General features: G+C 33.1%; 1 protein-coding gene across 1 annotated transcript in view; it reads right to left on the bottom strand.

Moving 5' to 3' along the window:
- LOC137660260 (uncharacterized) overlaps positions 1–14,160 on the bottom strand; it is a 284,924-nt gene that overhangs the window by 38,515 nt on the left and 232,249 nt on the right. Inside the window, exons 5-6 of the mRNA XM_068395010.1 lie at positions 4,406–4,549; positions 963–1,106 (exon numbers count right to left, since the gene is read on the bottom strand). Coding sequence (XP_068251111.1) covers positions 963–1,106; positions 4,406–4,549 — 288 coding nt within the window. The remainder of the gene's footprint in view (positions 1–962; positions 1,107–4,405; positions 4,550–14,160) is intronic.

The raw sequence follows: 14,160 nt of genomic DNA on the forward strand, positions 1-14,160 counted from the left end.
TGGGGTGAAATAACCATTTGGGACTTTTACAACTCATGTTAAATTGCATATCACCAGCGACAACACTACTAAAGCATATGTAACTTACAGTACAGTCTTGTAAACAGGTTAAACAAAAGTCTATCCCAGTGCAAAATTACTGCTTTTCTAATCTTTTACTTTAGGTATACATACACATTTAAGCTAAAGAAGTTTCTGATTGTGATAAAATGAGTTGAGCCACTAAAAAAAATATTTTATGTTGTGATCATGTATGATTTAGCCAAGCACCCATTAATCTGGGTCATCAATTCTTCTTACTACAATCAGGCAATGTTAAATTTTCATTATAATAAATTTCTATTATTTTTAGTATCATTTTATGCATTTAAGTACAGTGAAATTGAAGGGAAAGTACTTCATAATTACTGCATTTTGGTATTTGAAATTATTTAATTCAATTTACATAAAATCTTCGGGGGAGGGGGATTAAATCAAATTTGTATTCAAAATGCCTTCTGAAATTAAGCTCATAAACCTGAGACATTCCACAAGATTATATACAGAAAGATCCATCATACAAGTAAAGATCATAATGCAAATATTAAGGCACTACAAATCTACAAGAAGCATTATCCATTCAAAAATTCTACCTACAAACGCAAAGAAAAGTGCAGTGCATTGGAGATTTTCTCATTCATATGGAAATAGATCCTGCTTACGTGAATATTTATAATTTCTAACTTTCACAACGATTAGCTTTCACAGGGATAAGATATACTCATGTATAATAATTAATAATATCAAACAATTCGACAAGTCAAATAAATTCAGTTTGATAAAATTAGGTTTTAGAAAACATCAGTTGGTTTATGTCCACAAGACAAACGTTAAATTTTACCCCTTAAAGAATTATAATGATTATATATAAAGAGAAACTTACCCTACGAAATCTTGAAACAGTATATGTTATATTCACTTACCAACAAGTCCTTGAAATAAGTCCAGAGTTGATCAGAGGTCAGCTGTCCCTTGTAAACAACGGTGGTCGTGGAAAGAGAACAAATGTAGAATCTACATCCAGGACGGACGAGCTTGTGGGTCGCTTGCTTCCTTAATATCCAAACCTGTAAAATAAAAAGGATTTAGTCTATTTTTTTCTTTAAAGGCCCAAAACCCAATGACAACCATATTTTAATCCAACAATTGTCAGCCAACCAACTAATAAAAGTTATTTTTCAATTGTTACCAAATAATATTCATCTTCGAGTTGCTAATTATCTTTATAATGCATTTTTTTCGAGTTGCTAATTATCTTTATAATGCATTTTTTCGAGTTGCTAATTATCTTTACAATGCATTTTTTAACAACATACACATGTGTGGAGTGATGCAACTTACAATGTGGAATGTACAGTATTCATTATTCTTTGCAGCACTCCTTCGGCCCTTATATGCAATGTTTTGCTTAGTACGTTGTTCCTCTTTTAAATTCTACCACTTCTTTCCTAGTTATTCAACTTCTTAAAATGTTTACCTCATATAAGGAAATCCTTCAAGAGAGATTAAAGTCTATCAATGTAACTTGTGTGTTTTCATGAAATTAATATTGAATATCTATAATAAATTTAATGCATTAAGACTTGATAGTACCAATAAAGCAAATATCTAGAAGCATAGTTCTTGCAATGGAACTTTAGATGTGGAATACCTATAATTTTACAGCATTAATTCCCCTTTAGAGACTTAACTCATTAATTTTCCCTCTGCTTCAGTCATGTCTTAAATATCATAGCCACCCATCAACTTAAAATGCACCAGAGTACAACAAAATCAGTATCTTCCTAATAATACAGTGTCCTTCAAATTTTCCCCTGCAATAACATTCTGTAGAATTCATTCCTATTGTGACTTCAGCTTGACCTCTACCAAACTAATTCTTAGCTTCAGTGTTTAGCAAAACCCAAACTCTAGCATTTGAGATACATTGCAGTCTGTTAGCAGATTTATATTCTATTTCTTTTATTCATATATCTAATAACTTCTTAAATCGTTGAAGCTGAACGTGTAGGTCACAATTTTCAGCATGCTGCCAAAAATTTATTTTTTCCTCTTTACACTTGAAAGTTTACCCTATCTATCTATCTATCTATATATATATATGCGAGAGAGAGAGAGAGAGAGAGAGAGAGAGAGAGAGAGAGAGAGAGAGAGAGAGAGAGAGAGAGAGAGAGAGAGAGAGAATTATACTGTATAATAATATATATATATATATATATATATATATATATATATATATATATATATATATGTGTGTGTGTGTGTGTGTGTGTGTGTAAAGGTATACAGTACTTCAAGTAAACGCACACACATGTGCATACATAGATTATAAAATGTCAAATTTATACACTGGAAGTTTAATGTGAAAACTGCCATTTTAATCGCATCAATATATTTGGTCAAAAGGCAAAATTAAGCTTTTAAAAATTTAAAAGCCCAAAGAACTGGACTTTCACCCATTTATCTTTTTTATTAACTTTAGATCCGAACCAGAGGATGTAATCAAATAAAACATTGACACAAAACTCGTCCCATTACCTATTCCATTAAAGACCAGGTACTGGAAGGGAAACCTCACAACGGAGGGAAAATGTCGATCCGTAACGAGATACCAGAAATAGCTAGCTTACGAAACATAAAGAGTATTGATGTTGGCAAGCTGCTTCGCTGAAACCCACTGTCCGCTCGTTCTCTCTCCAAATCCTGACGCTCTGACTGGTCGGCTGGCTGGTGACGTAAGCAGGGGCACGACGAGGGAGAGCGCTATTGATTGGAGGAGGGCGAATGACGTCAATGGAAAGAAAGAGGGGTCGGTTCGCCTTTCGACCAATGGCGTTCGTCCATCCATCAAGACATTTCATTCACATAAATGAGCAGCTCGACACAGGCAAGAGTAGGCCAAAAATCATTAAATTTCACCCTAAATAATCTCTTTAAATCAAATCCAATAACTGACAAAGCTTTGGATTAGAATATAAAAATTAAGTGTATATCTGCGTTATGATAAAACCACAAGATCCCTTTATATAACGCTGTGGCTTTGAGGCAGACTGCAATGCAGTGGTGTTGGGAAATAGATTCGAATTAAATTAGGGTTTATTTAATTGTTACCGAGAGGGTTATACCAAGGTCACTCGGCTGGAAAAAAATGACCTAGTTTTTTATGCAGTGGGAATATTATTGCTGCGTGTGACTAATTTGAAAGGTCGCTGATGGCGCGTTTTAATCTACTGAAAGGATACGATTAAATAATTGTTCCTAAAATATACTTTTATCAATAATAGTGGAAGGGAGTCCAAAAGTTTTTTTCTCGTTTGAAAGAATAAATTTGTGTAAAAATAATTATTTACATGGTATTTTTATTCTAATAAATAATAACCACGAAGCTAAATTTACACAATACGAAATAAGAAGATTTTACAGGTCTTGTAACCTCATTAAGTAAAGTCATTATGTGCTGTTTAGACGTTCAAAGAAGACAACTTCCTGCATCTAGGGTGAGCGGTAATGGGTAAGAAATAAGGCCTAAGACATAATGTTCAAGCTAAACAATGAGACATATGGACCACATGGTTGACCTGTCACCTTGCTGCAATTGCAAAGTTTACTAATAAAAAAAATCAAGGGTCTCCTTTTAAAACTTTAGACCACAATTTATGCCCGCCCTAAAGTGGACCATAGAGCCGTGACTTGGTCTTATCTACATACAATAAAAATGCATATTGATTTGGCAAACTATATAAAGTGTTGTTCGCAAACGAATGTTCAAAACTTTATCCCATATAAATTTTAAACCCATACTTCGGCTCAATCGCGACCGGGGGGGGGGGGGGGAACTGGATTGAACAAGGTAACTACGAAAGATGTCATTTTTTATCAATTATAGAAAACTGATTTTAAATGGGATGTTGGCCCCGACAGAATAAGATGGAATCCCCTTTATCAATGATAGTTGAGGCAATTTTGGTTGAAAACTATCCTGTGGTTCCGGGGAAAGAAATGAGTGAACAGCTCTTGTCAAATAATAATCACATTATTAATACTAGCTAAGCTACAACCCAAGATGGAAACGTAGGATGCTATAAGCCTTATAGTGGCTTCAACAGGGATAATAACCCAGTGAGGAAAGGAAATATGGAAACAGATAGAATAGTGTACCTGAGTGAACCCTCAAGCAAGAGAACACTAACAAGAGAAATGGAATAACAAGGTACTGAGACCCAAAGCAAACACAGCTCCCTAAAGCTCAAATTAAGACTTTTTTCCCGCGAGAGCTCTAAAAAAGACAAGACCAAGAATTACAGAATTACGTAACATTATACTCTGAAGGATTAGAATCTCCTGAAGATGGAGTGTGTACTCTTACCTTCTTAGCGAAAGCCTGGTTATCGTAGTCTCCCTCGGCCTCTTGGGGGACCTTGACAAACACTTGACGCATAAGTGGTTCCGTCCCACGGGCCACTTCGCCGATGCTCGCGCGGTCCGTTGGAACGGTTCGCCAGCCGAAGACCTGTTTTTTGGAATTAGAAGGAAAACAAGAATGTTTTAGAATTAGAAGATGGGAGTTTTGAGGGATTCAAGATTTACTCAAATTTAGTAATGGTGTATATCTACTATATAATATATTTAAATATTTGAAATTACAGTGCCATATTTAATACACATGTATATAAATACATCATTTAGAGTTTAAGTACTAAAAATAAACTATTAGTAAAACACATCTTGTTCAAAACAATCTAAGAACACTTTAATTTCGGTAGTTTCAAATTCAATGTAGTGTATCTAATGGAAATTCTCAAATTAAAAATATAAACTTGCAGAATAGAAAACTTATTAAACTAAAATACCGGTAGTTCATAAATTGGTAAAAAATATTCTAATTTTCTAAAAATATAAAATCTATTTAAAGAGCCCTACATGATAGGAATAATCCAGTATACCCAGAAAAGTGTTAAAACATTATGGGATTATTGAAAAAAAAAAATTATAACGTCCATTAGATAAAAACCGGAAGTAACAAGAATATTCCAACGAGTATGAAAAAGTATTTTGAACAAATAGGCAAAAATAAAGTTGATATTTACATAAAAGTCAGGGCACGGAAACTACTCTCAGGAGAGCAGGAAATGCTGCGCCATCCGGATGTGCTCTCTCTCTCTCTCTCTCTCTCTCTCTCTCTCTCTCTCTCTCTCTCTCTCTCTCTCTCTCTCTCAGCTCGACAGCTGGGTAATGTGTGAAACATTAACATTAATAATTCTGCGGATATCAGGCACCATATTTAACTGCCTACTATATTGGGTGAGAGAGAGAGAGAGAGAGAGAGAGAGAGAGAGAGAGAGAGAGAGAGAGAGAGAGAGAGAGAGGGGGGGGGGAGTGGTTTGCATTTCATGCTTTACAAAGGATGAATAATTTCTCTGGATTTCTTAATAGTAGTAGGATAAAGAGAGGATGAACAAATTAAAAAATAGTCTAGATGTTATGCTTAATATTTCACGCACAAATAAATATAAACTATTAAGAATGTAGCCAATTTTTCTTTCAGTTTTAACTTTAATGACTCAAAAAATAAATAGAGTAATAAGTTCATCTCTAAACAACCATAATATTGTTGAAATTTGTCCAAAAAAAAAATAAAAAAAAAATAACTAAAATCTCTCCTAACAACCCAGCCGGAAAACCAGGTTGAAGCCATATTCATGCTTTTCATTGTTCATATATGAGCCATGGCTATGAGAGAGAGAGAGAGAGAGAGAGAGAGAGAGAGAGAGAGGAGAGGAGAGAGAGAGAGGAGAGAGAGAGAGAGAGAGAGAGAGAATTACAAAAAAACAGAATAAACTATCACCATCAACGCCTGGTCTTAAAAAGCTAAAGAACCCACCTATATATTTTGCAATAAATCTGAATAATTTTAACACAAACTAATCCGTAAGTGATAAATTGTAAAAACCAAATTCCTATAAACAAACCAAGAAAAAACCAAAGTAACTACAGCCTATGAAACAAAGCCAAAAACTCACAAAGGAAGAAGTCAAACAAGGAGAGAGAGAGAGAGAGAGAGAGAGAGAGAGAGAGAGAGAGAGAGAGAGAGAGAGAGAGAGAGAGAGAGAGAGATTACAAAAAACAGAATAAACTATCACCATCAACGCCTGACTTAAAAAGCTAAAGAACCCACCTATATAATTTTGTAATAAATCTGAATAATTTTAACACAAACTAATACGTAAAGGATAAATTGTAATAACCAAATTCCTATAAACAAACCAAAAAAAAAAAAAAAACACATAGTAACTGCAACCTACAAAACAAAACCAAAAACCCACAAAGGATGAAGTCAAAGAGGAGAGAGAGAGAGAGGGAGAGAGAGAGAGATGGAGGAGAGAGAGGGAGAGGAGAGAGAGAGAGAGAGAGAGAGAGAACGTCTCGGAAATTGGAAGGGAAACAAGGAAAAGAACCAACCACCCAATTCTTAGCCCCATTTCTTCCTTCCTTCCTTCCTTCCTTCCTTCTTCACCTCCTCTAAAAGGCCATTATCGATTGTCTGTCGCTCATTATAGAACACCCAGGCCTTGACATTATGTGCTACAATGCTCTCACTTCTGGGCATGGAAATGCCATTGTGGAGAATTTCCTACTCGTGATCGTTCGGTTTTTATGAATAATGTCTCATCCAAAAAAAAAAAAAAAAAAAATCAGATGAAAAAAAAGTCTCATTCAAAAAATAATTATTTCGGTACAGATATTATCGTAAGAAAAACGTTTTTTAAAAAATAATATTTCAAAGATTTTTTTTTTTATGAAAAATTCTCATTGAAAAAATTATTTCGGCGAAGATATAATATGAAAAAAGTCTCATTAAAAAAAGTATATATATTTCTGCGAAGACTTTTTTATATGAAAAATGTCTCATTCGAAAAAAAAAATATTTCGGCGAAGATTTTTTTTATGAAAAACGTCTCATTAAAAAAAAAAAATATTTCGGCGAAGACTTTATTTTATATGAAAAACGTCTCATTCGAAAAAATATATTTCCGCCGAGATATCTTTTTGCATATTTAGTATTTAGAGACGCGTGTTTGAAGTCTATTGCAGGTATTTTACACTAACAAACTATTCAACCAAAAATAAAATAAAATATACTCGTAAGAAAACCTAACAATAATTTGACTATACTATATATAACTTTTTGGGGGGATGGAAACAGGATGGTAGCGACCATAAAGCAAAAGTGGGCATATAATATAATAATATAATATATATATATATATATATATATATATATATATATATATATATATATAATATATATATTATATCATATTATACAATATAATATAATATAAAATAAATATATATATATATACATTATATATATATATATATATATATATATATATATATATATATACATATATATATATACACACATACGTCTAAGTTGTGTATGGGCGTAGAATATATAAATACATACATATGTATATACAAGACGCAAATGTAGTGAATGAGCTGAATACAGTTCCGAATTTAGAGATGATATTTTGAGAATACGGTGAATATGGAAAATAGGAAGTAAAAAGCCGAGTGTCGCCAAAGTGAAAGTGTTAATATAAAGCTAAGATTAACTTTAGAAGAAGCGAGAGATAAGGACACTTAAGGGAGTGAACTAAAAGGTTGAAAGACATATTAAGTGCTGGTGGCACTAAAAGCGAGGCACTGTGGCGCGGTGGTAATAGTGTGGTGTAATATCTGATAAGATTAGAAATGTTGAAACGTTGCAGGAATGTAGACACAACGATGGAGTGGTAGGGCCCCGTGGAGAGAATGGAGTGGCTAAGCAAGATGAATAATGAATCCAGATGTGGTAAAGGGGAATACTATAAAGTACTAGAAATAGATTTCTTGAAAGTAGTATAAGAGCGTAAGTTCGTTAACATTACCGAGGGTAATACGGTCCGTAAAAGATAGGGGTGAATTGCGCAATGCTTAATGATTCATCGCACTAGTGTGTTGGTATAAGTAGCGGGTGATATGGAAGTTTATCTCAAATGAACCTCATCCCGAATGCAGTATTTAAAAGCACTAATGTGGTAAGGATGGTTTGTTGTGTTTTTTTCTCTTTTAAAGGAAACAGGTTAACAAATTATTCCAACAAGAGTAGTTAACAGTCCCGGCAAGGAAATAGTTGCTGCATAACCCACTGTGCTTCACTAGGCTGAAGTAATGAATCCTGTATACTTGGTAGTGGAGTAGAATCATAATTTCTCGAAGCCAAAGAAATTGACATGGGGCTAATACTTCAACCTATACTACTTTAATTAGGAAAAGGTTAAAAAATTTATTCCCGCTATAAAATTTATTGGGATACACGTTCAAGTAACTTTTACAGTGGTATGTATGTACATATACATACACAAATAGATGCAAATAAATATTTAAATATATAATATATATAGATATAGACATACTGTATATATACATTTTATATATATACATATACATACATATATACTGTATATATATACACATATAATATATATATATAATATATATATATATATATAAATTTTTTATATATATACATATACATACATATATACTGTATATATACACACATATATATAATATATATATATATATATATAATATATATATATAAATATAATATATATAATATATATATATATATATAATATATATAAATATAATATATATATAATATATATAATGTAATATATATAGATAGATAGATAGATAGATCTTATATGCATAGATAGATAGATAGATTTTATATGCATGACCTACAAAAAATCGTACTCCAAAAATAAGAAAATCCTCGCATGCCTTTAAACCGAAACTATGACATGAAAAAGAAAAAAAAAAAAAGGAGAGAGAAAACCGGGGCATTGCGAAGTGCAAAGTCAGCGTTTTAACAGCGCAGCCAGAAAAGCACAGCCTTACAAAAGTGACCTTGAAAGCGTGAACCCCCCCCCCCCCCCCCCCCCCCCCCCGTCACTCATAAGAGACCCAGATCAATATCCGGTTACTATTCACCTCACACCTCTACTAAGAGGAAAGCCAATACGCTTGAGCCATCTTTAGCACTCGAAAACCTTGGGAGATCACAATGATGATGATGTACTTTAGTGGCGTAGAAAGGTTGTTTATTATTATTATTATTATTATTATCATTATTATTATCTTATCAAAATTATTATTATTAAAATTATTACTATTTTTAGTTATCCTCATCATCATCATCATCATCATCACTATTAATATCATTATTATTATTATCATTATTATTATTACTATTATTATCATCATTATTATTATTACTATTATCATCATTATTATTATTATTATTATTATTATTATTATTATTATTATGCCTACTGTGAACCACTGAACTCTGGTCCAATTACCCGAATTTAACTTTAATAACAAAATTTATTCATGTAAATGTACAGTATGATGATGCACATAAAATAAAAATTCTAAAAACAGTAATTGTACCTTTTCAACTATTAAAAGCCAAAATAGAACATGCCCCGATAAAACAACACTGATTACAGTTCGCTATTTATAGCAAAACCTGAATAACATATATACGTCATAAAGGTTCCCCCGCGCTCCCGGATTTCGCCGATTCCAATGACGTTAAAGAAATTGTTCAGCGAGCTTACTGATGGCGGGGGGCTGCGTTCGATTCCCACCAGTGCGGGCCTAGCGCCCACGCTTCTCCCGAAAAAAAAAAAAAGTTTAAAGCTGACAGGGCTTGATTGTATAATGATCGCAGGCAGTGCTGGTTTAGAAGATATTTCCTTACGTATATATCTTACACCAGAAACAGTATTTGCTTTTTTTTTTCTTGAAATATATCTCCTCAAGCATAATTCTTACAGCAGAAAGTATTTTTTTAAAAATATATCTCCTCAAGTATAAATCTTACAGAAGAAACAGTATTTGCTTTTTTTAAATACATCTCCTCACCTATAAGTCTTACAGCAGAAACAGTATTTTTATTAATATAAATATCACGTACAAATCTTACAGCAGAAACAGTATTATTTTCAAATATATCTCCTGAAGTATAAATCTTACAGCAGAAACAGTATTTTCTTTTTTCTTGAAATATATCTCCCCACGTATAAATCTTACAGCAGAAACAGTATTTGTTTTTTTCTTTAAATATATCTCCTCACGTATAAATCTTACAGCAGAAACAGTATTCGTTTTTTTCTTTAAATATATCTCCTCACGTATAAATCTTACAGCAGAAACAGTATTTGCTTTTTTCTTTAAATATATCTCCTCACGTATAAATCTTACAGCAGAAACAGTATTTGCTTTTTTCTTTAAATATATCTCCTCACGTATAAATCTTACAGCAGAAACAGTATTTGCTTTTTTCTTTAAATATATCTCCTCACGTATAAATCTTACAGCAGAAACAGTATTTGCTTTTTTCTTTAAATATATCTCCTCACGTATAAATCTTACAGCAGAAACAGTATTTGCTTTTTCTTCAAATATATCTCCTCGCCTATAAGTCTTACAGCAGAAACAGTATTTCCTTTTTAAAATACATCTCCTCACCTATAAGTCTTACAGCCGAAACAGTATTTTTCTTTTCTTAAATATATATCTCGCGTATAAATCTTACAGCAACAACAATATTTGCTTTTTTTTTTAAATATATCTCTTCACCTATAAGTCTTACAACAGAAACAGTATTTGCTTTTTCTAAATATATATATATATATATATATATATATATATATATATATATATATATATATATATATAATATATATATATATATATATATATATATATATATATATATATATATATATATATATATATATCTCACGTATAAATCTGACAGCAGAAACAATATTTGCATTTTCTTAAAATAATTAATCCCTTTAAGAGAAAAGTGTTTCCAAAGCAATACCTTTCCAAAAGGTATTATGATATATAAATTCAATAAGCTTTCTCAGAACAAATCCAACAAAAATGTTCAGTAAAAAATACAGCCGACTGATGTTATGTTATAAAACTTTTAACCAAATTCAATAACTGCCTAATGCAAAATATACTGAACGATAATAGCCAGCGTTAGATATCTAAATTAATTCATGGGTTTACACTCGATTTATTAAAACACACGAGACTAAGATTACCCTCTAAGGATGGTAGCTTACGATAGGCTCTGTACAATGTGTTGAATGCCTTATAACGGTATAAAACTGGGTGAACGAGAATCAGTGCGTGAAATCATACGATCATTGATTGAAAAGATTTCATTTAAGGACAGGCCTCCATGGTTCCGATGAAGTAAAAAGGAAAATACTAAGTAAAGATGTAGTCTACCGTCTGTCAATCGGTTAGACGAGAATTTGAGGCCACTCAAACTCGATAGTTTCTTATAGTCTACAACCTCACTATCCTTGTGAGCTGAGGATGGGTGGGGGAGGGGGGGGGGGGAGCCAATAGGTCTACCTGCCGAGTTATCAGCAGCCATTGTCTGGCCCCCCTAGTCCTAGCTTGGAGAGGGTCTTGGGCACTAATTTTATAATATATATATATATATATATATATATATATATATATATATATATATATATATATATATATATATATATATATATATATATACATACAGTATGGTCATTCTCTAGGCATCATCTCATCCCTTGCCTCTGCCATTCATGAGCGACCATTAAACTAAAAAGTGAAAATGCATGGAAGGTATGTAAAACTAAACTACCAATAATTAAGGAGGAAAACTGAATTCTAAATCAATTTAGTACCAATATCTAGAGATGGTCGTGAGCTAAGTGTGCTACTGGACTGTAATTTATTCCCACTGCTGAGATAAATAATGTAATAGGAATCACTGGATATAATCTCAGAAACATTGCCTTTGAAAGAAATATCTGAATGAATATTCTAATAAGATATTCGTGATTATCTGTACTGCAACTCTTATCTATACAGATAACGAGGATATATATAATACGCAGAGGAAAAACATTGATAAAGTTCAAGTTATACCCCGAAAAAGGATTACCTCTGAACTGATTGAACTACTGTATACAGTCTGCCTATTCAAGCTTTAATATATTCTAAGTGCAAGGATTCAATTTACTAGAACTTGACGTGCAGAATATTTAAGAGATTTGCTATCGTGCAGCTAACAAATCATGTCGACACGAGATTAGCTACTGATAGTTTTAAATTATAGGGGTCAAAAGGTAGGCTACCTCGACTGTAGGTTGTACAGCTTTCAACTATGAGCCCCCAAATATTGTATTACAAGTTTACACATCACATCGTAAGGACTGATGGTATAAAGGATTTTAATTCGAAGCTAAAGACATATTCATAGTGTCATCATAAAGTATATTTGACAATTAACACTGATTACTTTACTTTGCGGACTGCTTTTCTGTTCCAATACAGCAGGGGAACCATACTCTCTAAAGGACCTTTACATTCATTTTATCGTATACATTCCCAGCCATTCGGCATTTCACACCACATAATTGCTAGCTTACTGCCAGGTCAAAATTATCGAAGCACTTGGAAGAAGAAAGTCTTCAGTTTCGTCTTGAAAGCCTTAATATCTTTTGTCTTTGGGATGTCTAGTGGGAGCTTATTGTATAGTTTTGGGGCGGCATATTTACAGGCTCTATGATTTTCTAAGTACTTACGTGATGTATATGGGATAAGAAAAAATAATATTGTGGTTCTTACAGTGTGTGACGAGACCAGGAAAAAAAAACACCTAACTGATAAAAAGGCAAATCGACTATAAAATTCAACTACCAGGTGGCAACATTATCACAATTTCTTTCGTTTTAACTTCATCTCTTTAAAATCCACAAATACCTGCATGGGTTTCTAAAATTCATCATCATCATCATCTCCTCGATTAGATTTCGCCAGTCACCTCTATCTTGAGTTTTTAAATCAATACTTCTCCATTCATGACCATGAAATCAAGGCGTGGGATAGATGGAGATGGTTTGGGCCGGGCTCTTCCTAAATTTTAAATGCTGAAATTAACCGATATAGTAAATGTACCCGCAATCCTTCACAGACTAATACAGGACTCGTCAGTCAATACTTTTTAAAGATCTACATCAGTAAAAACTTAAACTTGAAAGCTTTTGTTTGCCAGGGAAAAGGTATCGGCTAAAGCAGATGGTCTGGTAAACATCAGAGCTCAAAAATAAAAGTTTATCTGTTAATCCTTAGAACAATTGATCCTGCAAGATTAATAAAAGCGTTAACAAAGAATGACTGGCCATAACTTATTTTACTTTGCCATCACAACAAAAAAAAACCAACTAGAGGGGCACTAAATATAGCTCAGACCTCCGCCGCGGCAGCTTATTTCTTGACCTTTCGCTCGACCTTGACCTTTGACCTTCACATCTATTAATTGACATGGATTTTCACAATCAAATACGAATCAAGTTAGAAGTGTAATAACGATGTCCGAACATATGGCTGATTATGTGATTTGGACTTTTTGCTTGACCGTGACGACGACCTTTGACCTTGACCTTCCAAATTTAATCATTTTCGGCTTTTTTACATAATTTAGTCCCTGCAAATTCCATTACTCTACGATTAAAATTTTTGCCAGGAAGCTGTTCACAGAAACACACACATACACACACGGGGTAAAACATAACCTCCTTCCAACTTCGTTGGCGGAGATAACTATATCCTACCAACTACTGTATAACTTAACCCATGCATTTAACCATATATTCACTTAACTCAAAGTCTTTTAGGTCAGCAAGGAGAGGCAATAAAATTAGCCTGGTCAGCGATAGGCTGAGTGACTTCTGACCTAGGAAATTACAGAAACTTTCAACAGACCTTAGGAGTCTGCAAGGAACGATGATGGTTACAGCGCGTTCCAGTGAGCTCACAGGGACTCGGAACATCGATGGCTAAATAAAGGAGATAAACCCGTAGATCGCTTAATCCCATTATAAACGTATCTAATTTCCTTTGTGGACGCTAGGAAAGATTGGATCTTATAATGATAATTACTCACTCTCTCTCTCTCTCTCTCTCTCTCTCTCTCATCTCTCTCTC

Source organism: Palaemon carinicauda, chromosome 20, assembly GCF_036898095.1.
Source record: "Palaemon carinicauda isolate YSFRI2023 chromosome 20, ASM3689809v2, whole genome shotgun sequence".
NCBI classification, from domain to species: domain Eukaryota; kingdom Metazoa; phylum Arthropoda; class Malacostraca; order Decapoda; family Palaemonidae; genus Palaemon; species Palaemon carinicauda.